At 38.7% G+C, this 27,115-nt stretch overlaps 1 protein-coding gene across 4 annotated transcripts in view; it reads right to left on the bottom strand.

Moving 5' to 3' along the window:
- Positions 1 to 2,094: 2,094 nt before the first annotated feature.
- tbc1d32 (TBC1 domain family, member 32) overlaps positions 2,095 to 27,115 on the bottom strand; it is a 92,355-nt gene continuing 67,334 nt past the window's right edge. For 3 of the 4 annotated variants that reach the window (XM_063495638.1, XM_063495640.1, XM_063495639.1), the window contains exons 31-34: positions 21,804 to 21,958; positions 19,311 to 19,451; positions 13,528 to 13,716; positions 2,095 to 3,782 (exon numbers count right to left, since the gene is read on the bottom strand). In XM_063495638.1, the coding sequence (XP_063351708.1) occupies positions 3,678 to 3,782; positions 13,528 to 13,716; positions 19,311 to 19,451; positions 21,804 to 21,958 (590 nt within the window). In that variant the 3' untranslated portion in view covers positions 2,095 to 3,677. The remainder of the gene's footprint in view (positions 3,783 to 13,527; positions 13,717 to 19,310; positions 19,452 to 21,803; positions 21,959 to 27,115) is intronic. The other variant, XM_063495641.1, reaches the window with a different exon arrangement.

The following is a 27,115-nucleotide window of genomic DNA, read 5'->3' as shown; positions in this document are numbered from 1 at the left end:
AGCCAGACACCACCTCTGCTGTGCCCAGCACATTCCCCTGGTAAACACAATTGTTGTGGGAGAGATGGATGGATGTGATGAGCTCATTTATTATTCAGGCCTCAGTGTGTCTGAAGAGGGACAACAGGACCGCAGTGCAGGGAGAGACAGATAAGGCTGTGGTTACTAATGAGGGTTTATCACAATGATTCAACCTTCCTCATGCATCTTTCATACAAAGGCCTGCAGAAGTACACATCATGAGAGGCTGCGTGATGCATTCATCGATGTCTGTGCATAAATGATGTGTGTCATATCCACAGGAGTGCTAGACTCCACGTTCCTGTTGCTCTCTGTGGTTCCAGGTGTCAGACAGGTTTAAACCAGTGCTGTCTCTATCCACAGCCACATCACTTAAAGTAGTTGCTGTTGCTCACTCTCACTGATCAAAGCATTGTTGGTCATTTTGAATATAAGTCATAATTTGGTAGATATTAGCCTTGGAAGCAAAAGAGGTACATTAGCAGGGTGTACCTGCCTGACCTGATTTACATTGCTCAGATGAAGGTCAGGAAGGTCATTCACCAGTAAACACAAGTAGCAGGTACAATTTTCAGTTTACTGTTATTAATTGTACAAACAAAGGAAAATTGTAATAGCTTTCTTTTAGGGAAGTCAGTGTTCATGTCCTTATACATTTCAATTTTAAAAGACTTTGGTTTGGGCTTTTTACCTTTTATTTAGAGGACAGTACAGAGAAGAAAGAGTAGGGAATGAGCATCAGTTAACTCAATTTGGCCAGATTCAAACCCAGGCCTCTGTAATAACCAGGGCTGCACATAAGTGGTTAGCAGGTGCGCTTGCGCTGTCAAAGCAAAAGACGCGCACCAGATAAGAAGTTGCAACGCGTGTTTGCGTACATAAGATTTTCTGGAGGAGGACAGACATTTGTTTAGAACTCTTAAAGATGTCGAAGAAGCAAGCTCCTTTAAGCAATTACTTTAGTGTTCCTCCACCTCCAAAGAAATGTCAGAAGGAGTCCGAACCGCAAAAGAAGCGCATATTCTCGGAAAAGTGGTTGCAGGAGGTGAGCTGGCTTCTAACAAATGATGAACGCACAGAGATGTGGTGCAGAATATGCCGCATATTCTGGAGCTTGCTTCTTCGACATCTTTAAGAGTTCTAAACAAATGTCTGTCCTCTTCCAGAAAATCTTATGTACGCAAACGCGCGTTGCACCTTCTTATCTGGTGCGCGTCTTTTTATTTTGACAGCGCAAGTGCACCTGCGGACCACTTATGTGCAGTCCTGGTAATAACCTTACAGCATAAGGGTCACCTGCTCAACCGAGTGAGCAGGTGGAGGAGTTCCATACGCTTTGGTTTAAAATACCTGCTAAACAGAATGTGAATAGAGAGCCTTACCTGATACCCGACATACTAATGTTATGCATGATAGCCATGTGCTCTAGTCAGGTTTCAAGTGTCTCCTTTGGGTTCCAATCCACAGGCTGCTTGGGGGTTTCCTGTGTGGGACTGCATGTTCTCTCTGTGTCTGTGTGGGTTCTCTCTGGGTACTCCAGATTCCTCCCACAGTCTGTGTTAGTATAACTGGTGATTCTAATTTGGCTGTAGTAAGCATGAATGTGGCTGCATCTCTCTCTGTTAAGCCTTTGTTATACTCCACCTTTTACTCTGTTATAGCTGGGATACTCTCGAGCACTTCGTGTGGCACTGATAAGTGGAAAAGATGATGGACAGATGGACTGTGTATGTTCTTTGTAACTGTAGCAAATCTATACAGCTGTTATTAAAAATGTCAAGTCCTCCTCAGTAAATGTTTGATTGCCACTAATTAGGTTTGCAATTATCTGACCAACATAACCTATTAATTAGTGTTAATAGTGCACTGCCACAAGTTTAGTGCCTATTAAAAGTACATTGTCAGTTTGTCAGAAAGCAACAGTCATAAACTCCATGTTGATACCACAACTGCTCAAAAAAATTAAGAGAACACTTGATCATCACAGTAAAACATTCAATTAAACTTAAGTGATCTTTCCAGTTAGGAAGCATTATTCAAATCAAGTCAGTTCAGTTCAATTCAGCTTTATTTATGGAGCCCCAAATGACAACAACATTCAAAGTGCTTTATAGCCCCTTTTTCATTAGTACTCAACCGGATAAACTCGACTCGGATTGACTGGTTTTCCATTACAATCAAGTACCACCTAATGCGCGTGGTCGTCATAGTAACACGGCCGAGCATCCTATGACGCAATTAGTATGTGAAGTAAACAAAGATGGACGTTGAGATGACGATATACCTGCTGCTCGTTCTGTGGCTTTTTGTCATACTTGGGGACCACAGCGTTGTTGTTTTTTTAAAAAACCATTTCACTCATTGCCGGGTTTCAAAAAGCGCAGTTTTGATTTTCATGAATGATAAGCTGGCTCATTGAGTGACTACACTGACCAGCCAATCGGTGGCATGCAGTCTAACAACGTTGCATTTTAATACCTGCTAAGATCGCCTGGAACCCTGGCCAAGCAGGTACTATGATCTAATGGAAAACCCAGAAAACTGTGGCTAGTCGATCCGAGTTGGTACTAATGGAAAGGGGGCTCTATGAGCAAGCGCTTGGTGATAGCAGAAAGGAAAAACTCATTTTAACAGGAAGGAACTTTAGTAGAACGAGGCTTGGGGAGAGGCAGCCATCTGTCATGACTGGTTGATTGTGAGGGAAGGAAGGCAGGAAAAACCCCCAAAACAAAACAAAAAAACACAAGCTGTGGACAAGAGCCAAAGATTGATAATACTACTACTAATAATAATACTAAAACCATTGTAACTCTAAATAAACTGCTTTAGAGCAAATAAAAGTGACAACAGGTGCCCTGGAGGGTCAACAACAAGACAACCCCCAAAAAGGGAAAGATTTTTACAGCTGGTGGCCACAGACAATTCCTCTTTCCTTATCCCCCAGTTTTTTTTTTTCAAGTGTATCTGAGAGAACACAAGTTATACTAGACTATATAAATAAAAACAGAAACAAAGCTGCCATTGTGACATGAGATACCTTTAATAACCCAGAAGAAGAGATTCTTGCTGAACAAATACAAACGATCTTAAATACTCAGATATATTTATAGTGTTGGAAAAACAATAAATAACCAAAAAACATCAAACATTTCCTAAATGCAATTACTGAATCTTCCAACAGCTGTTTACATTATTTACATAATAAACAAAAATATATTATACAATTGCAACCTGCAGAAAAACCTGTTTTGTTAGCTTACCAGAAAAAAAAGTGTTTTGGATTGTTTTGATTATCAACAAAAGAAGAGCTGTAGCTTTCTGTATCAATCAATCAAGCAAGCAATCAATCATCTGCTGGACTATTTTCAGAAGCAGACTGTCACATATTTGGTGTGCTAGTGAATTTCTTTGTTACCAGGATGCCGTATGAGGCACTGAGTCAATGTAAATGAGACTGCCATGAAACAGTTATTGGTGGTTTTAGACTTTCATGAGATTTAGTGACAGTAAGACCTGCCTTATAATCTAATTTTACTGAACACGCCTGACTTTTAGTGGGTTTTTTGTGATGTTTTGACAGTAATATACTTTTAACAGTTGATCTATGCTGGGTTTTGATAACAATCGAATAATTTTCCCTTGCCTTCAAATCAACTTCAAATCATTTTCATATCAGTCAGAACAATGTCCCTGTATTTGTGCTCCAGGACACCCATAAACTCCAGGTGGTTGGTAAAACTGAAGCCCTGGATTGGCTCTTCCTGCAGGTAGAAAAGAAGAAATTTAGAGTTAGAGTCAATCTTTGAGCATTTATCCTGGTTGATGGGTCCTCGATCAAGGCACCCAGGTAGTGACCTTAGCACGACCTTAGGAGCAGTATGCGTCACGTGATAGTTGTGTGCGTGACCTGTCAGCGGTGTAGAGTTCACACTGAAAGCATTTGGAGCCTCGCTACGTGCTGCTAAACCAGGTGTTGTGCCAAGGTAGGCATCCCCGAAAAAGTTTGTTCCCCCTGCACCGCGAGCATTTGCTGGGCACAGAGTGCAGATCCAGTTTACTCCGCCTCCATTACAGACAATTAGATGTGGAAGTAGTGATGTTTTAGTTTTGTGAAAAAGGGAAAAATGAGTGTGTTACATTACCATTCAGTTTGAGACTTACAATAGAATATTATATATTTATTGATCTCATGTGGTATCGGACGGGATTATTTGAACAAACAAAGGACATTTTGCCTGATAATTATTTTTATCCTCCTGTAACTTTACTGTATAAAGAGCTAAAACCTCCAACATTTCAGGAGTAGTTAGTCGTTATAAGAAGTGTTTCTGAACTAAAAATCAAGAATGTGGGATACTGTTTGTCTGTGATTTGGAGATACTAGCGTATGCTCTCGACGCAGGGGAAACAAATTCTGTCGGGGATACCCACCTTGGCACGACACATGTCTAAACAGTTTCGTGGTTCGAAGAAAAAAAAAAAAAACTATGAAAAACACTTTTTTTCATACTTGTGTTAAGTCTTGTATAGAAATGACACAAAATTCAGTCTCAGGTTAAATGTGATAGAAACAGCTTACACTGACATCCATCTTGATAAAAGTGTTGTGAAACCATGTTTGATTTATTTACACTGCTTTCCACTCTGGATGTCTATTTATGTTAAGCTTTAAGTATAAAAGGGTCCATTCTACAACCTGTTTTTTTAGTTGTTTTGTGCTGATATTGCCCTTCTTTTTTCAGAACCAAAGACTTTTTGAAATCTTCATAAAATTGCATTTTAAACTACTTTTGGAATATTACTTTAAATAATTAAACTTTTAGCAGAACTTTAAATCTAAATAAAAAGATCAGTATTGCTGAACTGCTAAATATAAAGTGTAATAGGATGGCTTTAGTGTTTTGTTTTTTTAAAATTGTAGTATGAACTTTTCAAAATGCAGCAAGATATTTAAAAAAAAAACTTTTATTGATTATAAAAATAGACCATATCGGATTCATATCAGTATCTGCAGATATACAAATTTATGATATCGGTATTGGTATCGGACATAAAAAAGTGGTATCGTGCCATCTCTAGTTATTAAACACATGTGTGGGCACAACTACTTGATGACCTGAGGGGTCGTCTTACCAAACAGGTCAGAGATGTACTGTGAGGGAGCAAACCACCGAGATCTTTATAAACTAATAGAACGATTTTAAAACTAATTCTATATATAAACCTCAAAACTAACGAAGTGACTTAGAGTAGTGTCACTGTCCAAGAATATTGACGAGGTTTCTGACTTGGCATTGACAGTGACCCTGGGGGATTCATGGGTGGTGAGTGCTCACAGCAATGAATGATGGAGGGTTGGACCAGCATGCACCAGGTCAGGTCACATTCCTGACCTGTTACAGCTTCTTATAGCTTGGAAACTGCAGAATCTTCCTCTGATAAAATGTTTTTTCGATCAATCTGACATAGAGTTTTATGCTCGTGCTTGCAAATGTATACAAGCGAGTGGTCAGACAGTGATCCCAATGAAGGAGGAATCTGAGAAGAACAAGGACAAGACCTTGGGAGGGACAGCAGGACAATTAATTTAAGATGTACTTTTATGAGTGGAATGGTTGATCTTTTTGACTGCTCACTGTACTGTAGATTTACTGTGTGTCGTCTGACACCCTCAACATGAAATGTGCGCTCTATTGCAGGTTATGGACAGATTTAAAAGTGTCCAAAAATCACACTTAATTGCTCATTAGAGTTAACTGACTGTTATATAGGCAGTAGTTAACGAACGAATGAGAAAGCAATCTTCAGACGGCCTTTGTCTCTTGCTAGTGGAATATATCGCCAGAGTACCACTTTAAAGTACAAACGAGGCAATCAAAAGTTTTAAAGTACTTTCTAAAGAGCAGACTGTTGTCTTATAATTGCCATCAGTTGACTTGTTTAAAAAAAACTGCAGTTAATATTGCTTTAAAGACACCAAAGTCTGTGTCCTAAGATGTGCAGTTAGACAGTGTTTGGGGATGGAGGCAGAAGGTTGTTTGCTTTATCGTCATTCACTTTGTTAGGACATGAGGTGTGGATAATTTGATATAACCTTTTCATTAAAATGTTTTACATTCAATCTGTTTCAAAGTCAGCGGAAATCAAATCTCTGGCAATCGAATGCTGCACCGCGCCAGTAAACAACATGCTTGCTCGGTGTTCAGGTAATGAGGTTTTACGTGTTGGAAAAGCAAAACAAACAGGGTTGCATAGATATCTTAATAACTACGACCATCCCCACCACCCAGACACACACACACACACACACACACACACACACACACACACACACACACACACACACACACACCAGAATGTAAATTAACAAGCTGCAATATCTTAACTAGAGAGACATGTATTAGACCAGACAACAGAACATTTATTTGGCTCATTTGTTCAGTCAGGATTTTAATTTCAGCTGCTATAATTGCTGCCTGAGCTTAAGTATGCATCTGTGATGGCAACACCCGACCCCATGGGCAATGCAAACACTGCAACTGTGGCTGGTGTGCACTGTGACTGTGAGTGGCATCATCAATTAGCAGCCTGAGGAAACCTGCACCCAGAAGACAATCTGCATTCAGAATAACACACACACAAAGAGCAAAAGTCTAAGTTCCCAACCTTTCAGTATCCAGGCTGGGAACTTAAAAAGAAAAAAGCACTGCTAAATGACTTATGCAACTGCTCAGCACTCTCTTAATTCTCTTTTATTTTTGTAGGTAAAAAACACATTCAATGACTGCAAACATGGGTTAAGACCGCAGACTAATTCTCAATCATTTATTTATCATCCTGATGAGGATGTAAACAAACTTTCTCCAACCTTCTCTGTGTTTACAGAGAACTGTAAATACTCACCACTGTCTCTATAGTGAGGTAAGCAGTACTGCAATTTAAGAGAGTAAATTTAATAATGTTATAATGTGCCATTGCTTGAGATGTTCCAATACAAATTTTTGGCCAAGAGCTGGATGTGGCATTTAAAGAATCCTTAATTGAAATTGACTGGGGAATTCAGTAAAAGCAAAGATGATAGATCCAGGGAGTGAGTGTTTCCAAGGTTTTTATGCTTTGGAGTCAACTGAAATCAAAGTTCATTTAGATAATACTTTAGAATAGGTGTGCTAATAAGTGCTTAGATGCAATTTAAGATGATGACTTTAAAAACTTGCTTCTAAAAGGAACCTGGTTTGACTGTCACCCTCTGTCAGGTGTTTGTGTTTATTGCTTTATTGTGTAGAGGTTAACAATAGGAGGAAAAGAGCAGCATAATTTTTACATAACCAAAGTTATTTTCTTTTGTATCCATCATCTACTACTCTGCAAATCACCTTGGGCTCACCTCAGGCTTCTTCAGAGTCATTTTGTGACCCTTAATAACCATCCACTAAAACAGCCTGTATAACATTTAGGCTCCGATGTCTTTTATGAAGTAATATTATTGTGATTGTAGAAATACCACCGAGTACTGAAGTGCAAAGAAGAGAAAGAGATTAAGAACAAATGGAGCGATACATTTCTATAATTTAAAAGGAGAAAATAAAGTGACTTCAGAGGAGTGACTGTTCAGAGGGGAGTAAGTACCGCCAGGAAGAAATGAGTTTTCAGTCTGATGAAGGACCCTGCTTCTGTGATTATTCCAGGAAGCACTGCATTTCTGTATGAGAAAGCTTTGAAAGTAACAATAAAGGCTTGCTGTGATTACATCTTCTTTAGAATTACAGGTCACAAAACAAGACATAAATGATAAGTCTGCAGTACCAGCTACATTATTTTAAATCTATTATATCCATGTTTTGTTACTGTGGATGCACACAGACAGGAGGTATATGGTTTTGAACAGTGAGAATCATCTAAACTGAAGCTATTTGGCTTGTTCATTTATTGTAATGATAAACAACCACTGACACAGCAGTATTTGTGTTTTGATATTTTAAGAACAGCGAATAAAGAACAAGAAAGGTAAATAGTTTGTTGATGCTCACTTTCTATTTTGACTAAAAAGGGTTGCACAGAATATAGTTGCTATGCCAGTGTTCAGAGCTGTTAAGTGGATACTTTCATGATTAACAGGCAATATGAGCTGCTTAATGTTCCACATAATCTTAATGGTTTATTAACCGTTTGCACTTATGAGATCATTAGGTAGGATAATTAATGTAATAATTACCAAAGATTTCTATATTTTCTTAATCTTGCACTGACGTGATGAATTGATGTTAATATTCAATGTGAGTTTGGATACGCACAGAAGGTGAAATTAACAGGAATACATTGCAGTGCATACACAGTTTTATTGCTTAGTTTAAAAAATAGAAGCATTTCAGCTGGTTGCTCTCAAAGTCAGGCTGATGTAGTTTTGATTGGAGGGCGGTATTAAATGACATGTTTACTCTTTAAGGGTCTTTTATTCCGTGACACAGTCGCATCTCTGTGAGATTCATTGTGGCTCATTTTGTTTCTGATTGGCCATCGCAAATAGATGCTTTCCACACTTGCTGAATAAGGTTTTGACAAGTTCTTCTGGGTATTTTCTCTGGATTTTAGTGTTGCTTTTACCCCCAAACTTTAATATAAAATACCCTACTGAGTGATGGGATTTCATAAGGAATTGTGAGAACTGAAAGAAAAATAGTCCTGCTGAGAAAAAAAACCATTTTTAAAAAGAAATGGATCCAAACAACATCAAACACTTGCTGGCTGAAGAAGCTACATTAAGCTACTTAATTTAGCAGGCTGCTACCTACTTGTTTAACAACAAGACTAGCTAGCACGAGCCAGAATAATCCTGATCAGGAAGGATCCCCACAAGACAAACTGAAGTGCTTGGAAATATATGAAGTGCCCCAATAACTTTTTTCAGGAAGAGGACTGAATATTTGTGGTTGAATGGTAGTAAAGCTGTCAAGCTGATCAAGACTAAATAGGTGGAGTTATCGAAAATACAAAACAACTACAAGTGTCTAAGTGTCCCACAGTCCAAAGGGAATCATGGTGAAGATGCAAGAAGGTCCCCTCACAGCCAAACATATTCAGTAGGTAAGACGGGTGCTGAGAATCCAGTTAACTGTATGAATAAAACATAAGCCCTACTGGTTGGAATAATAAACTGGCCACAGGGGGAGACAAACACTGAGTTCGAGACATGAAAACAACTCTCAATGCACGAAGGTTTCCACCCAAAGTCTAGCACCCTGAGGGTTGGAAAGCGAGAGCTGAGAATTAGTGAGTGTCAGAGCACAAACGAGGGGAAACCATGAATATATCAGGATGATTGCCCCATAAGATGAGTTGCTAGAGACAGATGTACCATGGGATGTACAATTAACAGATTGAAGAGGTGGTTGAGCGGATCCATGTTAATGTGCTTAAGGTAGTGGTTAATATTGACCCAACACATACTGATGTAGCGGAAATATTCAAAAGCTCCAACATTATAACTTAACTCTGGTGCAAAAAAACTTGAAAGTCAGTTTTTAACTCGACAGTTTTGTTTTTGCTCCCTATTTCTTTGAAGATAGGGCTTCCTCTGAGATAAACTGCACTTGATTAAAATTGGGTGGGATACATTGCTTCAATCTAGCCAGGTGGAAATCAAACCTATACTGCAAAGTGTCTGGACATGTATATATGTAATGTTTCTGATTGTTTTCTTGCAGCTGTACAAATTTGTGACAGACGTTACAGCTTTAATAGGCAGATGTTTGCAGTACTTTCAGAGTGCTGTAGTACTACATAAGCTATCTGGTAGCAAAGAACACAAAAACCTACACATGGTTCTAGATTTGGACTGGAATTACCTGTTGCATATATTTGTGGACTACTTTGACTATTCTGAACAGACTGCCTCTCTAGAGAGCAGCTGCACACACACCCCTAAATTTAGGCTTTGGGTTGTCAGGTTGCATATAAACACATCCATCTATATTTCCTCTCTTCTTTTCTCTTGTCTGTGCACCAGTCTAAGCAGAGAAGCCCAGCTCATCTTCTACCCAACCCCCTCTTCCAGCTCATCTGAGGGAACACTGAGGGGTTCCCAGGGCAGCTGAAAGACATATCTTTCCAACGTGTCCAGGTCTATCCCAGGGCCTCCTACTAGTAGGACAACTTACCCAGGAGGCACCTAGAAGGCATGCCAGTCTGATGCCCAACCACCTGAATGACCAAACCCCTCACCTCATCTCTGAAGGAGAAGCCAGCCAGCCTTTAGAGAAGCTCATTTTAACTGGGATCTCAGCCGGGATACTTAAAAATTTACTTGGGCCGCAACTTGTCCCTGACCTGGAGTGAGGTCTCCACTCTTTGCATTGACAGGTGTCTTGAAATTGTATGCAGTATAAAATAAATGCAAATGCATAATAAAACAGGAGGGCAACCTAAAATGTAGGAGAAGCAGGTTCATGAGTAGGCGACATGAAAATACTACTGTGGTCTGCACCAAAGTAAGACTGATATCACCAATAGATGTCAGCTGGCAGAAACATATTTCCCCAAATACCACACATATGAATGGGCGGTTTCATGTGGTCTCTGAGTCAGTGGCAAACAGTCTTTCTTTTTCTGTCAGCTTTTCTACTCACCACTTCAGCATCACTGCAGTTTAACTCTAGCCAGACAGAGCGCTTGTAACAAGTCATTTGCCTCTTCAAATTTTAATTTAGATGAAATAAAGATATACCCCCTAGTGAGACAGGATGAGTGTAGAGGAGAGCAAGTGTGTGTGAATGTTTTAAAAATCCTCTAATACCGCATCTGTCTGGGTGAAATACTCCCTTCACATTGTTCCCACAGAGAGAGTCAGAGGAGAAGAAGAAAGATAAGGCCGTTGGATGCAAACTAGCACGTCTAAAACTTTTAACAGTTCAGCTCAGGACAGGAATAGTAAATTTCTCTCTTACACACACACACGCATACACAAACATGCAGAGACACAAACACACAGACTGTCTCAAAGCTCGCCTTTTGCAGCAGTATCTGATGCTACAGCTCATTAGAGGAACTTCCTCAGATAAAGCTTCCATAACTGATCTTTTATTCAGAAAAACTGTCAGCAGCAGCTCATGCCGGTGTTAACATCAGAGCTATAAGGCAGAGACAAGACGGATCGAAATGCTTAATGAGTAATGACGATGAGTACTTCATGTCAGTGCCCATGTTGCTTTGGATATCAGAAGTATCTCTGAGACCGTGACGTTAGACCTTTTGTGAAAGCTCCACAATATAAAGTTCATCCAATCCACCATGCAGAATGCATTTTAATGAACAGACTTTGTTTCAGTGAAATACAGCACAGTGGGAAGATGTGTGAACATGTTCTAAAAGTGAAGTTTTTTTAAAGTGAATTATTTATTATATGTGAATCGGGAATGAATGAATACATTTGATGGACAACCTATATAATACTGTACCAGATTCACAATGACAAATGTATAAACTTACATTTGTATTCCTGTGTTGAAATATATGCTGTAGCCTACGCAGGTGGCTGACGTCATTGTAAGCATTTATAGTTTATGTTTGTCTACAGTGGCTGGTAGGGGAGTTTCTATGCCACGGTGTTGAGTTTGATGTCTACTTCAAACAATAGAGAATGAAACTGAGCTGACCGGGTTGGAGTTTGAGTTTATAAATGTTTAACAACAGTTACTTTTAGTGAAATTGTTGCAAGACTGAAAAAAAGAGAATATGTCAGAACCAATCAAGTAAAGACCGGATTGGGTAGAGTTACGAAAATGAGAAAACGGCATGTTGCTATGCTGGCAGTACTGCCTATTCGGTATGAATTAGGAGCAAGCCAGATACATTTGCGCCTCATTATATATTGCAGTTTCTTTCAAAGAAGCATTATCTTTACAAAAATCAATATGTTCCAGTTATAGGTGGTGTGGCATGGTTAGCTGTGATGTATAGTTACATTTATGGCAAAGTGCACATCAGGCTATACCGTCACTATCAATCACGATTAATGGATTCATCCATCCATCAATGGATCCATTCCTGGTCAGCCCCAGCAGAGTTGTCTAATTCCCAAAGGTCTGGAATGGGTATGATTTACTGATGGAAATACGAACAAAGCGCTCACTACGGCGCTACAGAGAACACAGCGAGCTATAGATCCCAAATCGCCCACAGTATTCTTCCTCCTGGATCTGAAGTTTGACTGATGGGTGGAATCATCTCTCCATAACCTGGACATAGACTTTGCCATGGAAACTAAGTGCTGAAGTCTGTGACTTAATGTTGGACTTGACGAGCCCAGCTCTGTTGGGGGTGGAAATTAAAGATCTTTACAGACTGGGGCCTGTGGAGGTCATTCCAAGTGCAATCTCACTATATATTTGGATACACGAAGCCTGTCCAGCAACCTTCCCTACCACCAGGTGATTAGCAGCTCTGCTCTTCTCTTCACCTGAGTGAAGACATATGGCCACAGATCTGATCTGATATGATTAAAAAACAAACCAGGGACCTGTCAATGCTCTTTATTATGTACGCTGGCACAAGTGAAAAAAAGTAAAAAAAAAAAAAAAAGAAAAGAAAAAAGATTACTTTGCATTCTTAAAAACCTTGTTTACCTCAAATAGTTTTCAGTAATGTGTTTAAAACCAGTGCCTGTTTTGCACTGAAGTGATCCTAGCACTTTTTAACCTTCCATAGTAAAGTATAGTGCGACAGGTTTGTGACAGGTACTGCTCATCTAAGAGAAACTATTCTGCATTAGTACGAGACACGAAGGTCACTCTGGAAAGTGTCAAGAACTTAAAGTCTCTGCAGTCTCAAAAATCATCAAACACTGTGATGAATCTGGCTCTCACGAGGAACGTTCCTAGGAAAGTAAGGCCAAGAGTTCACTCTACTGCGGAGCATCAGTTCATTAGAGTTACCCAACCTCAGAAATCGCCAATTAACAGCACATCAGATTAGAGCCCACATCAATGATTCCCAGAGTTCAAATAGCAAACACATCTCATCATTAAGTTTTGGAAGAAGAATTTGGCCCTCAAACTGCTACAAATAAACCAATACTAGTGAAAGAAACCAACAAGAATCAAAGTGTTTAAGCTAAGAAACACAAGACCAAGAAAGATCAGACCAAAGAATAAATGTTTTTTTTTTTTGTAAATATTAATATACAATACATATGAAGCAGAGTGAGAGAATACCGAAAATGAGACAAGTCTTTATCAAAGCAAACAGACCTTACTACATAAATTCAAATGCACTTGATTTTTCTGATCAGATGGAACAAAGTGGCAGGTAAGTGTATTTACCTGCAGAAGTGTTTAAGGTTTCACAGAACACAGATTTTTGAGGGAAAACTACAGAAAACTGGATACTTGTTCCTCTTTGACATACCTACATATAGTAATTAACAAGGCTACCTTAGAGATTTAAAGTGAATCTGAGTATGTTCTGTTAGTAAAATATTGCATGTATATTGTAGTTCTGACTCCATCTTACTTTGAGGAAGACCTGTAGCTCCTGGGACTGTGTGTGCTGCAGGATGTCTGGTTGCAAGTGCTTAAATATGGCCACACACATGTAAACCTGGTAGTCAGGACCCATCACCACACAGGTGCAAATATAGTGGCAGATCTCTGTCCAGTCCAGGTAGTTCCAGAAACACTGAGTCAGCCAATGGAGGCACATCTGTAGTGGAAAAAAAAGAGAAAAAACAAACGTTATTAGGATTTCAAGCTGACAAATCGCAAACCCCACATGTAATTAAAAGTGTTCTGCTCTACAACAACAGCAAACTATGATGATTTTGGCAGCTATTGTAACCACATAGAAAAAAGAAATATGTTACTCAAACATCTCATCCTTAATATCTTTTCAGCTTTTCTTTAATTAGTTTTGTCTATCAAATATTTAAAAAAAAACACAACTTAACACATAACTTTGCACAGTATCTTGTTTCTGAACCGAGCTTGTTCAAGCATTTAATTAAACTGGTATAAATCCACCAAATAATTAAATGTAAATAAGGAGAACATAAATGATAAGCAAACACAGAAAATATTTACATGTCGTTACAAAACCATGGAAGCAGAAATGATAAATATTAAGTCATGTTTATCTGAAAGGCACCCATCTACTACAGTTATCTAAAGCTATCTGTTTCATACTATATATGTGCATTTGTGAGATCTGAATATCAGCATTGGGAACTAACCAGTCTTTGTTCGTATTGTAGGTTATTTCTCTCTTTTTGCCTGGCAATGAAACGAAAGGTATGCTAATATAAATACATGGATACAAGATGTAGCTCAATAACTACAAAAAGGCACTTGTGCTAGGCAATTCAGCACATCCATGTCTAATAAACAATAGCTTCTACTACATTTACTATAAAGCTGAAAACCTGTTTAAATTTCTATTTACACACAAACTGAAAGAAACATGGTTGATAATTCCTTAAAATAGACATTTGCATGGTTGGGTTTATGGACAATGAGTTTACATTTCTTGTGCAAGTGTCTAAATGTATTTCATTTGCTCAGCTTTCTGAGTCTTCCAGGAAACATGTTTACTTTGAGAGTGAAAAAATATTCAGAAACTCTCAGCAGACATTAATGTTGAGGTTGCATTATGGGACAAAGAGACATGGAGATGCATGCTAATGTTTACTTCTCCAGTTGATGACTGAGTTAAAATTAGTGACCTTAATGCAGTGGTTCATGATGGGATTCCCACCTGATCTCAGTGAAAAGAACACAGAGTTCTACATCATCTTTAGAAAAGAGCGTGTTTACCAACTGGTGACATAGGCCGAATGTTAATTTTAAAAAGCTAGATATATTTACAGCAGTTTATTTTTCCAAATCTTAACAGAGACCTTAAATTCAGTAAATATATACTGAACGAACAACAGCAGCACAGTGGTGCTGTGGTTAGCATTGTTGCCTCACAGCAAGAAGGTTCTGGGTACGAATCCAGCATTTGTCCAGGGCCACAGCCACGTGACAGACTGGCAACCTATCCAGGGTGTACCCCACCTCTCACCGCTCTGGGATACGCTTCAGCCTCAAGACCCAGACCTGTTTTATCAAATCAATCACCAAAATCTCTGTGAAACCTGAATATAAATATTGTAAAATTCAACATTGTAACTACTAAAACTAAAAAACTGAAGCATTATGGAATAGCGGTTACTCAATTATGCTAATCACTATTTTTGTCAGTTTTGAGGGAAAACAAATCATGCATATATTTAAAAGGAGGAAAAAGGAATTGGGAAATTTGAGTGTAATTCAACTGAAAATTAAATAAGCTTTTCTCCACTATGGGGGAACTTGGAAAGTAGCCACAGATCCGTTGACATGGGATAAACCCCCAGACACAGAAAATGTAAGAAATTAAACAAATAGCACCTCTGTTCCATTCAATACTTGCTCACTGTCTATCATCTGTCTATCATCATTTGAGCTTTTTGGATGAAGCAAAGACACACAGCTGTAAAGAAGAGCAGTGCACTGGATTTATATTAAAACTCAAATTGCAGAACCATGTAGGGAAAAAAGCACATAATAATAATTATTTTCATTATTACCTAATCTCTAATAACGGGCCTGTCTGGTAGTTTTTGCTAACTTTTTAAAATTCAAGTGGGAAAACAGGCAAAACAATTGTTATTTTTCCCAGGATTAGATGTTCAAGCAAATTGACCCATGCAATTAGTACAATGCTCATGCAATGCAAAAAAAAGAAACTGACTTTGCAGGCCTCAGTTAACTTGAAGAATATTAAACTTTATGCCTGCAAATCCTGAACATGACAATATACCTCCGCAATGATGTAAAGTCAGGATTCCTTCAGGTCTTTGCTACTAAAGGTGGTTCTGCAAGCTACTGAATCATGGGGTGTAGTTTTTCACATGACTGCAAAGAGTCCACATGACTTTACATATCCTCAACTCATAAACCTTAATCTCAGCTCTGCTGTGCTTGAATACAACTGGGATATTGTTAGCAGCCTTTAGCCTTACTGAACTAGACATCCTCACTGTGTATCCAGTTTCACAAACTGTGCAATAATTAGCCACTATGTTCACAAACAACATAACTCTGCTCAAGCGTATAGACATGCATAACCTATGCCCCATAAACCAGATTACCATTGTTCCCTCCTCCACTAAACTCTAATCAAAACACTGACACTCTAATTTGTGTGTTGTAATAACAACAGGGAATGATTGGATCCATGCTGCCCTTACACGCTCTTGTGGAAAACAAGTAAACAGACAAATACAGTGTTCTTACTGCGACTGTAAATCTATCCAAGGTTTTCCAAGTGCATCTTATTTCCTTTTAGCCCAAACTCGAGAGCATAAGGTGAATGTAAATCTATTTATTTATTCGTTTATTTTAACATTTCTTCTCCCAAATATCTGAACTGACAACTACAAGTGAGGCCACAGCGGGGTCAGAAACACCCCAACCAAAAGTAAGCACTGCAAATATCCACTAACAGGGATCTCCATTCAGTGATGCACAGAAGACCTTGAATAGTGTTGCAATTCTGTTTTACCGTCTTTCAGCTCAATGTTTTGGTTTGAATGCCCTTAACATCACTGCTCTGAATGCGTTTTCATGAATTTGTTGTTTAATTTTATTGTTACAACGAGACTTTTAAAGTAGCAGGTAAAATGTCAACGTTGTATCCGCCTCGCAAACTGGTAGATACCAAAACCGAGAAACAGAGATGAGAACAACTACTTCAAATTCTTGAGGGAAACAGGAATGTGATCCTATTAATCTGGCTCTGGCTCTTACATTCACCTAACATTTTATGCCAATGTTGTGTTTATGGCTTCTTTTTTCTGCACTCCATCTACAGTGGAGTGTTTCAGCTAACTTGTCTTCTTAAACCTCTAGCCTTTATGGGGCAACATTGTTAAGTATTTGGGGTCATGTTTCTGTAAGTGTTTGGGGAATAATTCTACCTTTAGCTCAATTTTTGGGTGTCAAGTAACTCCAGAGGTGATACCTGGAGGAACAAGCTCCATTCTGTTCATCAGGGTGTGGATAACTGTGCCTGTTTTCTGCCTTATAGTTATAAAGTTCTGTGAAACTGAGGAGAGCTTCAGATTCATGTCACAACTTTCTGTAGTTTTGCTGCACATGATTTTCACTCTGCAGAATGACCTTAGAAGATGTTTTTTATTTTTCATTTTTAAAGTTTAAGACACTTACTAATGCTTTGTTTCATGATACCTGTCACAAACACTCCCGATTCAAATGTTAAAACCTTCTGCAGATGGATTTTGAATAACTTCTGTGTCCACGTTCACACACAGACATTTGAATACACCCTTTACTGTATGAGCGTCAAAGGCTTTTAATGCTTCATTTGCCACTGCTGCTTTGTCAGGATTTTAAAGTTCAAACTTTTGAAATAGAGTTTTCCATTTTTCACTGAAGAACAGGAGCCCATTATCGCCTTGAACAGCAAAGAGACCAGCTGAATGTTAACGCATTACTCCACCCCGGAGACGACGGGTTCAGATCTTTGATGCAAATGTGGCGACTCTTATAAGCACGCATTCATTATGTGAGCCTTCACTGTCAACTGGAGACATGCGGAAGACAAGATCAAACATGAGAGCGTTCAAGGTGAAAATGCTTTTCGTACCTCATTGTTTGCGTTAGAGAAAAGAAGCATGGAGGAGAAGAGTTCTAACTTTTCAACTGCTGTGGTATTTAAAAACAAAAGGAAAAGGTTTCAATGTCAAAGCTGTATTGTGGTATTTTAAATTCGACTTAAGTCAAAGCAAAATGAAAAGGGAGGTCAATTACAGGGCATGAACAAGTATGGTTATGAAAGGTTTTGGGACCTGATTTAGTAAATATATACAGCATCCAAAAAACTTAACAGACTGTTGTCCGTCTTGCTGTAGATACTGTTGCAGTCTAGATGAAACTGAACATTTCTATTCCAAATTCAGTTTCTTTTATTCCTTCCATTAGTATTCATAATTATCCTTTGTTGATCTAAGAAAACCGAGGTTATTACTCCAAGATACCAAAGTATTCCTTATTTGAAAACTAAAAGACTGCAGCCAAGTAAATATTATCTTCACAGACTTCATTAGCCTGACTTTAACTTTCTGTGACTCCTAATGATGTGAGTCTGTGTTCACATTATCACTTCAGTTGGTTACATAGTGTATTTGGTTTCAGCAGCAGTTTTTAAGCAAAGCTTCTCTACTTTGCGGCTTGAATTTTCTGACAGAAATCACTTGTGTTTGTTGGGTTTGTATGACCTTAACAATTCTTAGTGTGTATCTGATATCATTGTGGATTTTCGATAGTTACATATGTTTTTCCTTCCCAACAGGTTTGCTTGATAGGAAACCACGCAAGTGTGCAGTGCACAGCTCAGACTGTAAAAACTAATACAGTTAAATAGCTGTTAGGGGACAGAATAAAAACCAACAGAGGTGAACACAATAAAAACCTAAACTAGTTTTGGAATGCTAAACATGCCACTGCTACAGTACATTTAAATTATATGGACTTCAGGTCTTAGCAGAATACATAATACTGTTAATAAAGTGAGAGCAAGTCACAGGGAGAGTGTGCAAGATTTTGTTCCTATTTTAAGAATATTTAATCTTTAACATTTACCCATTAAGCAGCAGAAAATGAGTAGAGAGCATAATTTAAAATTCATGCTTCACCAACAATGATTGAGCTGTCTTGTTAAGAATCCAGTGGAAACTGATCTTTTTTTGCCACTGAAACATTACATATGCATTGTGTTTTAAAACAAAAGACTGAAATTATACTAGCACTGGTTTTAGTTTTCCCCTCAAATATATCAGTTAAACCTTTAAGCTGCAAAGTTTGCAAAGTCATTCTGGTTAATGACCAGTCTGGTTTGTGTGTTTCAGAGGCTCTGAAGGCCCTAAAGCAGAATTGGCAGACATAAGCCTGCAGAGTATGCCAATAGTGAAATCTGTAGATAGCAGATAAATGTCCCTTTCTACCTCTATGAGGAGCATTGCTGCTTGTGATCCTATGGCACTCTACTTTTATATCACTCTAAAAATAATAAGGTGCACAAGGAGATTATCTTTATGGGGAAATTGGACAAATTTTAATCAGGTATTATGTGTGAATTTGCTAAATGTCATAAAACACTTAAAAATCAAGAAACTGAAAACATGCTGATTTACAAATGTGCTGGATCAAACTGGGAATTTTGAAATCTGTTAATATATCCAGTGTTACAGATAATACCTGTGATGGGGTGAAACCAGACATCTTGAAGGCAGAGTGGACTAGAGGAACTTCAGCTTTCAGCAGCATCTCCACGTAGTGAGCTGTGCACCAGTAGACAGGAGGGATTCCTGATTCAGCCACTTCCTTAGGAAAATGGATCTGTCACAACAAAAAGATCTTGATGTCATGACTTTTCTTGGTAATGATTTCGAAATAATGTTAGATCATACTTACACAACTGAGAAATATATATATAAAAAAAGCAAAAACAGAATTTGCAAGCTCTAATTTTTGTATTCAATGCTGCTATGCGGAAAAAGTCTTCTTAATAATCAGAAACAGCATGCAGTGTGCACAGCCATGTGCCGGCGTGCGTGTTAACAGTGTGCATTCATGCCCACATTTCCTCCATTTGTCTCTGCCTCTTAATTATTTGTGCCCTTTTAAATTTCCGTGATATCAATGAAATCGACCACTTTGTGAAGGCCAACCGCTGCGTGAGATATTCAGCAGCTGTATCTACATCAAATGCACCGAGAGCACAAAACACATGTTCGGTCTAATCCCATTGTGCCGTAATTGACTTTGACGACAGAAGACGAGATGATAGAGGCTGGTATAATGATAGCAAAGTTAATCTCAGCACCTCAGCTCTCCTCCGCAATTTCGAATGATTGAAACTAGACTTCATTGTAAACTTCTTCCCCTCAGCTGAACTCTTTCCCTCATTTATACTTACACAACCTTTTTATTTCATATCCTGTTTTCCTGTTTTTCTTTCCTGCTGTCTCGCAGCCTAAACCTGAAAGTCATGAAAAAGATGATTTATCTCCTTTTATTCGTGTTTTCATTTCCAAGTTTGTTTTTTCTTTTGTTGTTGGGATTAAATGAGGACAACACAGAGACAGCCTTTCAAGCTGTTTGAAATTTGAAGGAGCAGTGTCTTGTACACAGCTCATCCAGAGTATGTAGGACTGAGGGGCAGGGACAGCATGGAGTACTATGTCCAGTAAAGCCACACATGGCAATGTTTTAGATGAAAATTCACCACAGGGATCACTGTAGACAAAAATATGATTCTGTAATGTTTGAACTTCACTTCTGTAGGAGTTTTTTTTTTCCAAAGATTTATTTTGGTCCTGTATTATTTTTACGATAGGATAACAGAGCAGGCAGGAGAGAAGGGACTGAAAGCAGGAAATGGCCTTGGACAGAACTGAACCCAGGCTCAAAGACAACCTCCAGTAGCCTGGAGGGCATGTATTGGAAGAATGCAGGAAGTCAGACAGTGATCAGGCAAATTTTCTTGTGTTGGGTTGTTTAAACAAGCTGTCTGAAGCTAACTGGCTGTTCAATTTGACTGCAGTGCTTACAGACAGTCATAATGTAAATTGTAGTTCTGAAGGCATACAGCTGTGGCCTCACCCTTCCCTACCCTTACTTATCTGTCCTAAATTTAGCAAAAACAGCTCAGACCTGTGTTGTTGACTGGTACGAGGCTATGCTTTGTCCACACACACTTTTCTGACCCACTCCGGCAAACCAATCCAATCTTAAATGGATCCATCCATCATCATATTCGTCAATACATCCTTACCATTACTGCAACACCATATTGTATGAGTCACTTCCACACACTGATAACCTGCTGCAACCTTTCTGAATACCTTTCTCTACCTAAATTCCAAAAATTACCACTTACATCACCAGCTGCTTTTAGGTGACAGTCCGTTCATCTTATCCTGGGAATACACCAGGTGCTGGTCTGCGATAATCCATCTGCAGTGTGGTTTTGCTCAATTCTGGCTACAAATCGCAATGTTAGTGTTTCAGAACTGAAGTATTAAGTGGGAAGAGGTGTTTTAGTTTGGAAATTCACTAGTTGCTCTTTGTGTCTGACTTCCTGATTAACTGCGTCCTTAACTGTTCCATGTAGTTGACCTGCTAAGAAAGCCACTACTGCCATGCTTCTATAATTTGCCGTGGCACATCTGTTGGATAATGAAATAACTCTCCGTTACCTTGTAATGTTGTGGGGTTTTTTTGTTCTTTTGTTGCATATTTTATGTTTTTTATACATATTTTTTAAATTTGTATTAAAAGCTCAGTTATCTTGCCTGTTAGTGTCTACATTTAGTTTCCTAAATTGTGCAGATTTATGCTTTTTGACTTATTTATACTTATCTTTTTTTCTTAAAATCAGGACCGAAAATGTTTTGTCACTGCTTTTCAACCAGATTGAGTACATTTTAGATACAATTAGTGGTATTATGAAAGACTAAGTCCCGTTTTGACAAGTGAGGGGTGGCTAAGAGCAAAAAAGTGAAGGGCACTACATGCTCATATTGTAAGTTTGTCAGTTATAAGGTAGATGTTTGATGTTTGTCAGATCTGGGAAATGTTTCCATATTTATGCACGGTCTATAGGCACCACTGCAGGGTAACCTAATTATTTACATTTAAATACTATTAAATATGTAATTGTACTCACTTTACCGTAGTTGTACTCACCGATGCATGTATCCTGGCTGGCCAGATGAAGGCAGAGGTGAGCAGAGAGGAGAGACTGACTAACAAACATAAAGACTTTTCCATGTTTCCGGCCATGATGAGGAACACTGTAGAGGCTAACCAGTCATGACCTGGATAACCTTCCTGGTGAGTTACTGGTTTCAAAGTTAAAGATCCAAAAATGGCTAGTAAAAAAATATACACAGATTTCAAAGTCTTAGACATGTTCAGCAAACATTGTGGTAACATGAGTATTTTTGACAAACACAAATTATTTTTTAATCCTGTAACAGAAATACAAATAACTAACTAGATGTGCATTTTATTAACCACTTGTAAAACTTAAATTAAGAGATTTTGTTTGTGTTTTAAAGGATCCATAAATATTGTCTCTGTGTCAGAAGACACTGAGCGCTCATAATGGGTTGAATAAAGCGCAAAGCTGACACTGATGCCAGTGACTGTTATCTAATGAGTGAGTAACACTTTAACAGTCAATTAACCACGATACACCATCAGCTTTGTCACAGCCGAAAACACAGACTGTAAAGACCCAGTTCTGTCTAGTGTCAGATTCTGAACGTATTACATGAAAAAAATCTTAACCCACAGCCACTGGCAAACTAATACAAACATATAATTCTTGTGATTTTTGTCTTAATAAGCAGGTGTGGCTGCTTTACATTGTGAACGCAACATTGCATGGACACTGAGCAGCATACTTTAAAAAAAGAAAAAAGAAAAACAGCAAACAGGATTTGCAATCAGGCTCCAAGGTTAAAGCTTCCTTTCATCAAGTATGTCTCGAGTGGTTTACTCAGGCTCTGCAGCATTACTCATTAAATTCAGTTCATTTAGACGTTTGATAATTTCATTCAAACCCTGCTGGCAGCAAATAACTGCACTGATATGCGAGTCTCTGTCCTGTTCCAGGAGAACTGTGGGCCGATTAATCGGGAGTGAGAACACAATCTGGCTCGTCTCCAGAAAACAACCCCAGGCCTATCAACACTTGCTGCTTTTTATGTCTTTCTGCTGAGTTTCTCCCTTTGAACACTGTCACCGTTTAATTTTTCTTTAGGTTAACATGCACACAGAGAGATTTATTTACATCTTCCCACTGAAAGATTCTCTATATTTCTGCCACAAAGATATCACAGGAGAAAGTTTTAATGAGAAAAAAGACTAAATGAGCAAATTTCTTCATTTATTACATTGAAATTTATTACTTTTAGTTCATTTCCTGTGAACTCTACAGAAAAAAGCATGTACCTTCCCAGCATGTTAATTTTAAACTCATTAATCTTGTAAAATGATGTTAATTCTTCACACCAATGCCAGAAAAAAGACAACAGCAGCCTTGATCTGCTTTAAGAATCTACATTCTCATTTCTTAGTAATAGTTTTAAAGGGTACCTATGATCGTTTTCCTTATTTTTTGTCAGATATACACTGTTACTGTGGTGGACAGTCACTTTGAACACAGCCAAAGCTTCAAATAATGAGGTCAGTGTACAAATATTCCCACTGAGCCAAAAGCTCAGGCTTCGGATGGCTCTAAATGCTCCATTTCAGACAGTGTTTTTTTCTGTTCTTGGCTCTGTATCATGGCAAAACTGGGGATTTTGCCATAATGCCTGGTCATCTCAGGCGCTCGGCTTGGTCTATGACCGTAGAAGCCCCTCCCTCCTGCTGTTCAATGCTGTTTGCAAAGGGGAGCCAATCAAAAGACAGGTGGCTTCACTGCTGAGGAGCTAAAATGTTTTTTTGTGACAGATCATAACCTGAATGACTCCAACAGCTTTCTAATTGCTTTTTTTTTTAATGTATCATGCAAATCTACTCTAACAGAGTCCAAGAATAAAAATATGAAGCTCAAAATAACCATAAAGCACCTCTTTAAATAACTAAATTTATATTTAATGCTTAACCTTTGAACCAACACAGTTAAGAAGTCATAAAGTTGTTAAAAAAAACAAAAAAACAGTAATGCATTATCCTGAGCAAACTCTGTTCAGTGAGCAGACAGGGACAAACAACCGAAACCCAAAGTGTCTGTTTTGTAAGAACCCAAAGTTCTTACTTTTTAGACCAATTTCAAAATTGTTAATACAGAAACATATTCGTGTTTTGCCATGTTTTGACTGGATCCTGTAACAGACTGAGGAAATTGCCTTAGATTTGCATCTGAATGACAAGCATTTGAGATCTTTATATCATTGTTAAGAAAAGGCAAAGACGGGACTCCTTTGTGGATAACCAGTTAAAAGAACTGGAGGATGGCTGTCTGCATTAAAGCTCAATAATGAGGACCAAATCCACAGAAACACAGAAACTTGACACTAACTGTGCACGCTGATAGTTCCATCGGCTTTGATTATCAGTTAAAGATGTCAGCGACTGCATGATGGGAAGAAACATCTTTTTTCGGCTTAGATGTGTGGAGTGGTTTGGCATTTATTTGTAGCCTGTTTTAAAGTCAGCAAGGCATGTTACTGGTGACAGTGAAAGTGTGAGGATTTCACTTTGAAATGTGGTCAAACGGGTACAGTCTGTCCCAATTTTGCCTTATCCTGTTAATGGAAATGTCTGGACAACCTTGGTTAGAACTTCATTATTTAAAGAATATTTGGAGGTCACACAATCACCACTGTATTATTACACCTTGAGCTGCCTTAATTCTTTGTAGCACAGAATTAACAAACATTTCTCCGATTTTTGGGCCATACTGACATGAGAGCATGGCACAGTTGCTGCAGATCTGATCACTCATCAGAAGATGAGCACACTGTGCTCATATAGGGACGGACAGCAGAAATACTGTTGCATTTAAACACATCGATACGCCACACCAGCAGTCTGAACCACTGATACAAGGCTTTCATGTTGTTTATACCTAAAGCAGTCTGGCCATTCTCCTCTGACCTGTGGCATTATTAAGACAATTTTTTTTTTTTTTTTTTGCTTTTTTGGACCATTCTCTGTAGACTCAGGAGATGGTTGTGTAGCAAAATCCCAGTAGATCAGCAGTGTCTGAAAATACTCAGTCCAGCCCATCTGGCATCAGCAACCACGTTCAAAGTCACTTACAGTAAAGCCCCCTTTTCCCCCCATTCTGATGCTCACTTTGAACTTATGCAGATCCTCCTGATCATCTCTGCTTGGCACTGAATTGCTTAAGCAAAAGAACTATATATTGCCTCTGTTTTATATTCATAAATTTATGACAGCGGTTGGAAGCTTAAACTACAGTGTGAATACTTAAATACAATTATAATGCAACAGTGTGAGCTGGTTAGCTTAACCACTGGCTCAACCCTCAATGACAAATGCATGCTCTTTGATAGTGATTGACAGACAGACCTCATGCATTTGTAATGGATTCTGTCAGGATATCATTTTTAAACGGAGAGCTATAAATAAATCAGTTGCCCCAAAGACAGGAATAACATTTTCATCTGCGATTACCTAATCACCATCAACGAAACCGAAAATCCTCGAAATAAAATACTAACTCAATCAACATCTATACCTTAGATTTAAAATTATTTCTGTTTACCTGAAAAAGTACTTCAGTTCTTTGGGTAAACTTTAGACCAAAGTTTTTGCTAATTTTTAAGTATATTAACTTTTTAATTTTTTTTTTGCTTAAATAGGTACACTGTGTTTTGTGTCAGAAACATTAGCATAAATCTGTTTACAGCTGCCATCTGAACACAAAGATAACCAAAAACGAGCTTCTTGCTATCAACTCAAATGTCAGTCTGGTCTAGTACTGTAGCTTCTTTACAAACAAAATGTCAGCATTTTATATTTGTGAGGGCTCTTTATCTTCTCTCTGTGTTTTCATGTTTCAATTGTCTGCTTACAAAGGAAGCTATCTGAAGGAAAAAGGACGCCTGTCAGTTGGTATTTGGGACAAAAGAAGGTTGAACTACTCACTGAGGAGCAGATGGAGCAAGATAATCTATATTGTGTTGATCAGAGCGTGAGACATGACACTCTCGGTTTCTTTTTCTTTCTTTTAAAAAGGGCGACTTGTGGCGTTCTCACACTAGACACTAGATAGCTGCTACTACAGTCACACACATACAGTCAGGTCCATAAATACTGGGACATCGACACAATTCAAACATTTTTGGCTCTATACACCACCACAATGGATTCCAATTGAAACGAACAAGATGTGCTTTAACTGCAGACTGCCAGCTTTTATTTGAGGGTATTTACATCCAAATCAGGTGAACAGTATAGGAATTATGACAGTTTGTATATGTGCCTCCCACTTCTTAAGGGACCAAAAGTAATGGGACAATTGGCTTCTCAGCTGTTCCATGGCCAGGTGTGTGTTATTCCCTCATTACCCCAATTACAATGAACAAATAAAAGGTCCAGAGTTCATTTCAAGTGTGCTGTTTGCTTTTTGAACCTGTTGCTGTCAACTGCCAGGATGAGATCCAAAGAGCTGTCACTACCAGTGAAGCAAGCCATCATTAGGCTGAAAAAACAAAACAAACCCATCAGAGAGATTGCAAAAACATCAGGCGTGGCCAAAACAACTGTTTAGAACATTCCCAAAAAGAAGGAACGCACTGGTGAGCTCAGCAACACCAAAAGACTAGGAAGACCACGGAAAACAACTGTGGTGGATGACCAAAGAATCCTTTCCCTGGTGAAGAAAACACTCTTCACAACAGTTGGCCAGATCAAGAACACTCTCTAGGAGGTAGGTGTATGTGCGTCAGAGTCAACAATCAAGAGAAGACTCCACCAGCGTGAATACAGAGGGTTCACCACAAGATGTAAAGCTTTGGTGAGCCCCAAAAACAGGCAGGCCAGATTAGAGTTTGCCAAATGACATCTGAAAAAGCCGTCGCAGTTCTGGAACAACATCCTATGGACAGATGAGACCAACATCAACTTGTACCAGAGTGATGGGAAGAGAAGAGTATGGAGAAGGAAAGGAACTGCTCATGATCCTAAGCATACCACCTCATCAGTGAAGCATTGGGGTGTCATGGCGTGGGCATGTATGGCTGCCAGTGGAACTGGTTCTCTTGTATTTATTGATGATGTGACTGCTGACAAAAGCAGCACAATGAATTCTGAAGTGTTTCGGGCAATATTATCTGCTCATATTCAGACAAATGCTTCAAAACTCATTGGACCGCGCTTCACAGTGCAGGTGGACAACAACCCAAAGCATACTGCAAAAGCAACCAAAGAGTTTTTGAAGGGAAAGAAGTGGACTGTTTTGCAATGGCCAAGTCAATCACCTGACCTGAATCCGATTGAGCATGTATTTCACTTGC

The sequence above is a fragment of the Pelmatolapia mariae genome, linkage group LG15 (assembly GCF_036321145.2).
Source record: "Pelmatolapia mariae isolate MD_Pm_ZW linkage group LG15, Pm_UMD_F_2, whole genome shotgun sequence".
Taxonomy (NCBI): Eukaryota; Metazoa; Chordata; class Actinopteri; order Cichliformes; family Cichlidae; genus Pelmatolapia; species Pelmatolapia mariae.
This window is presented reverse-complemented; position numbering and strand designations above follow the sequence as displayed.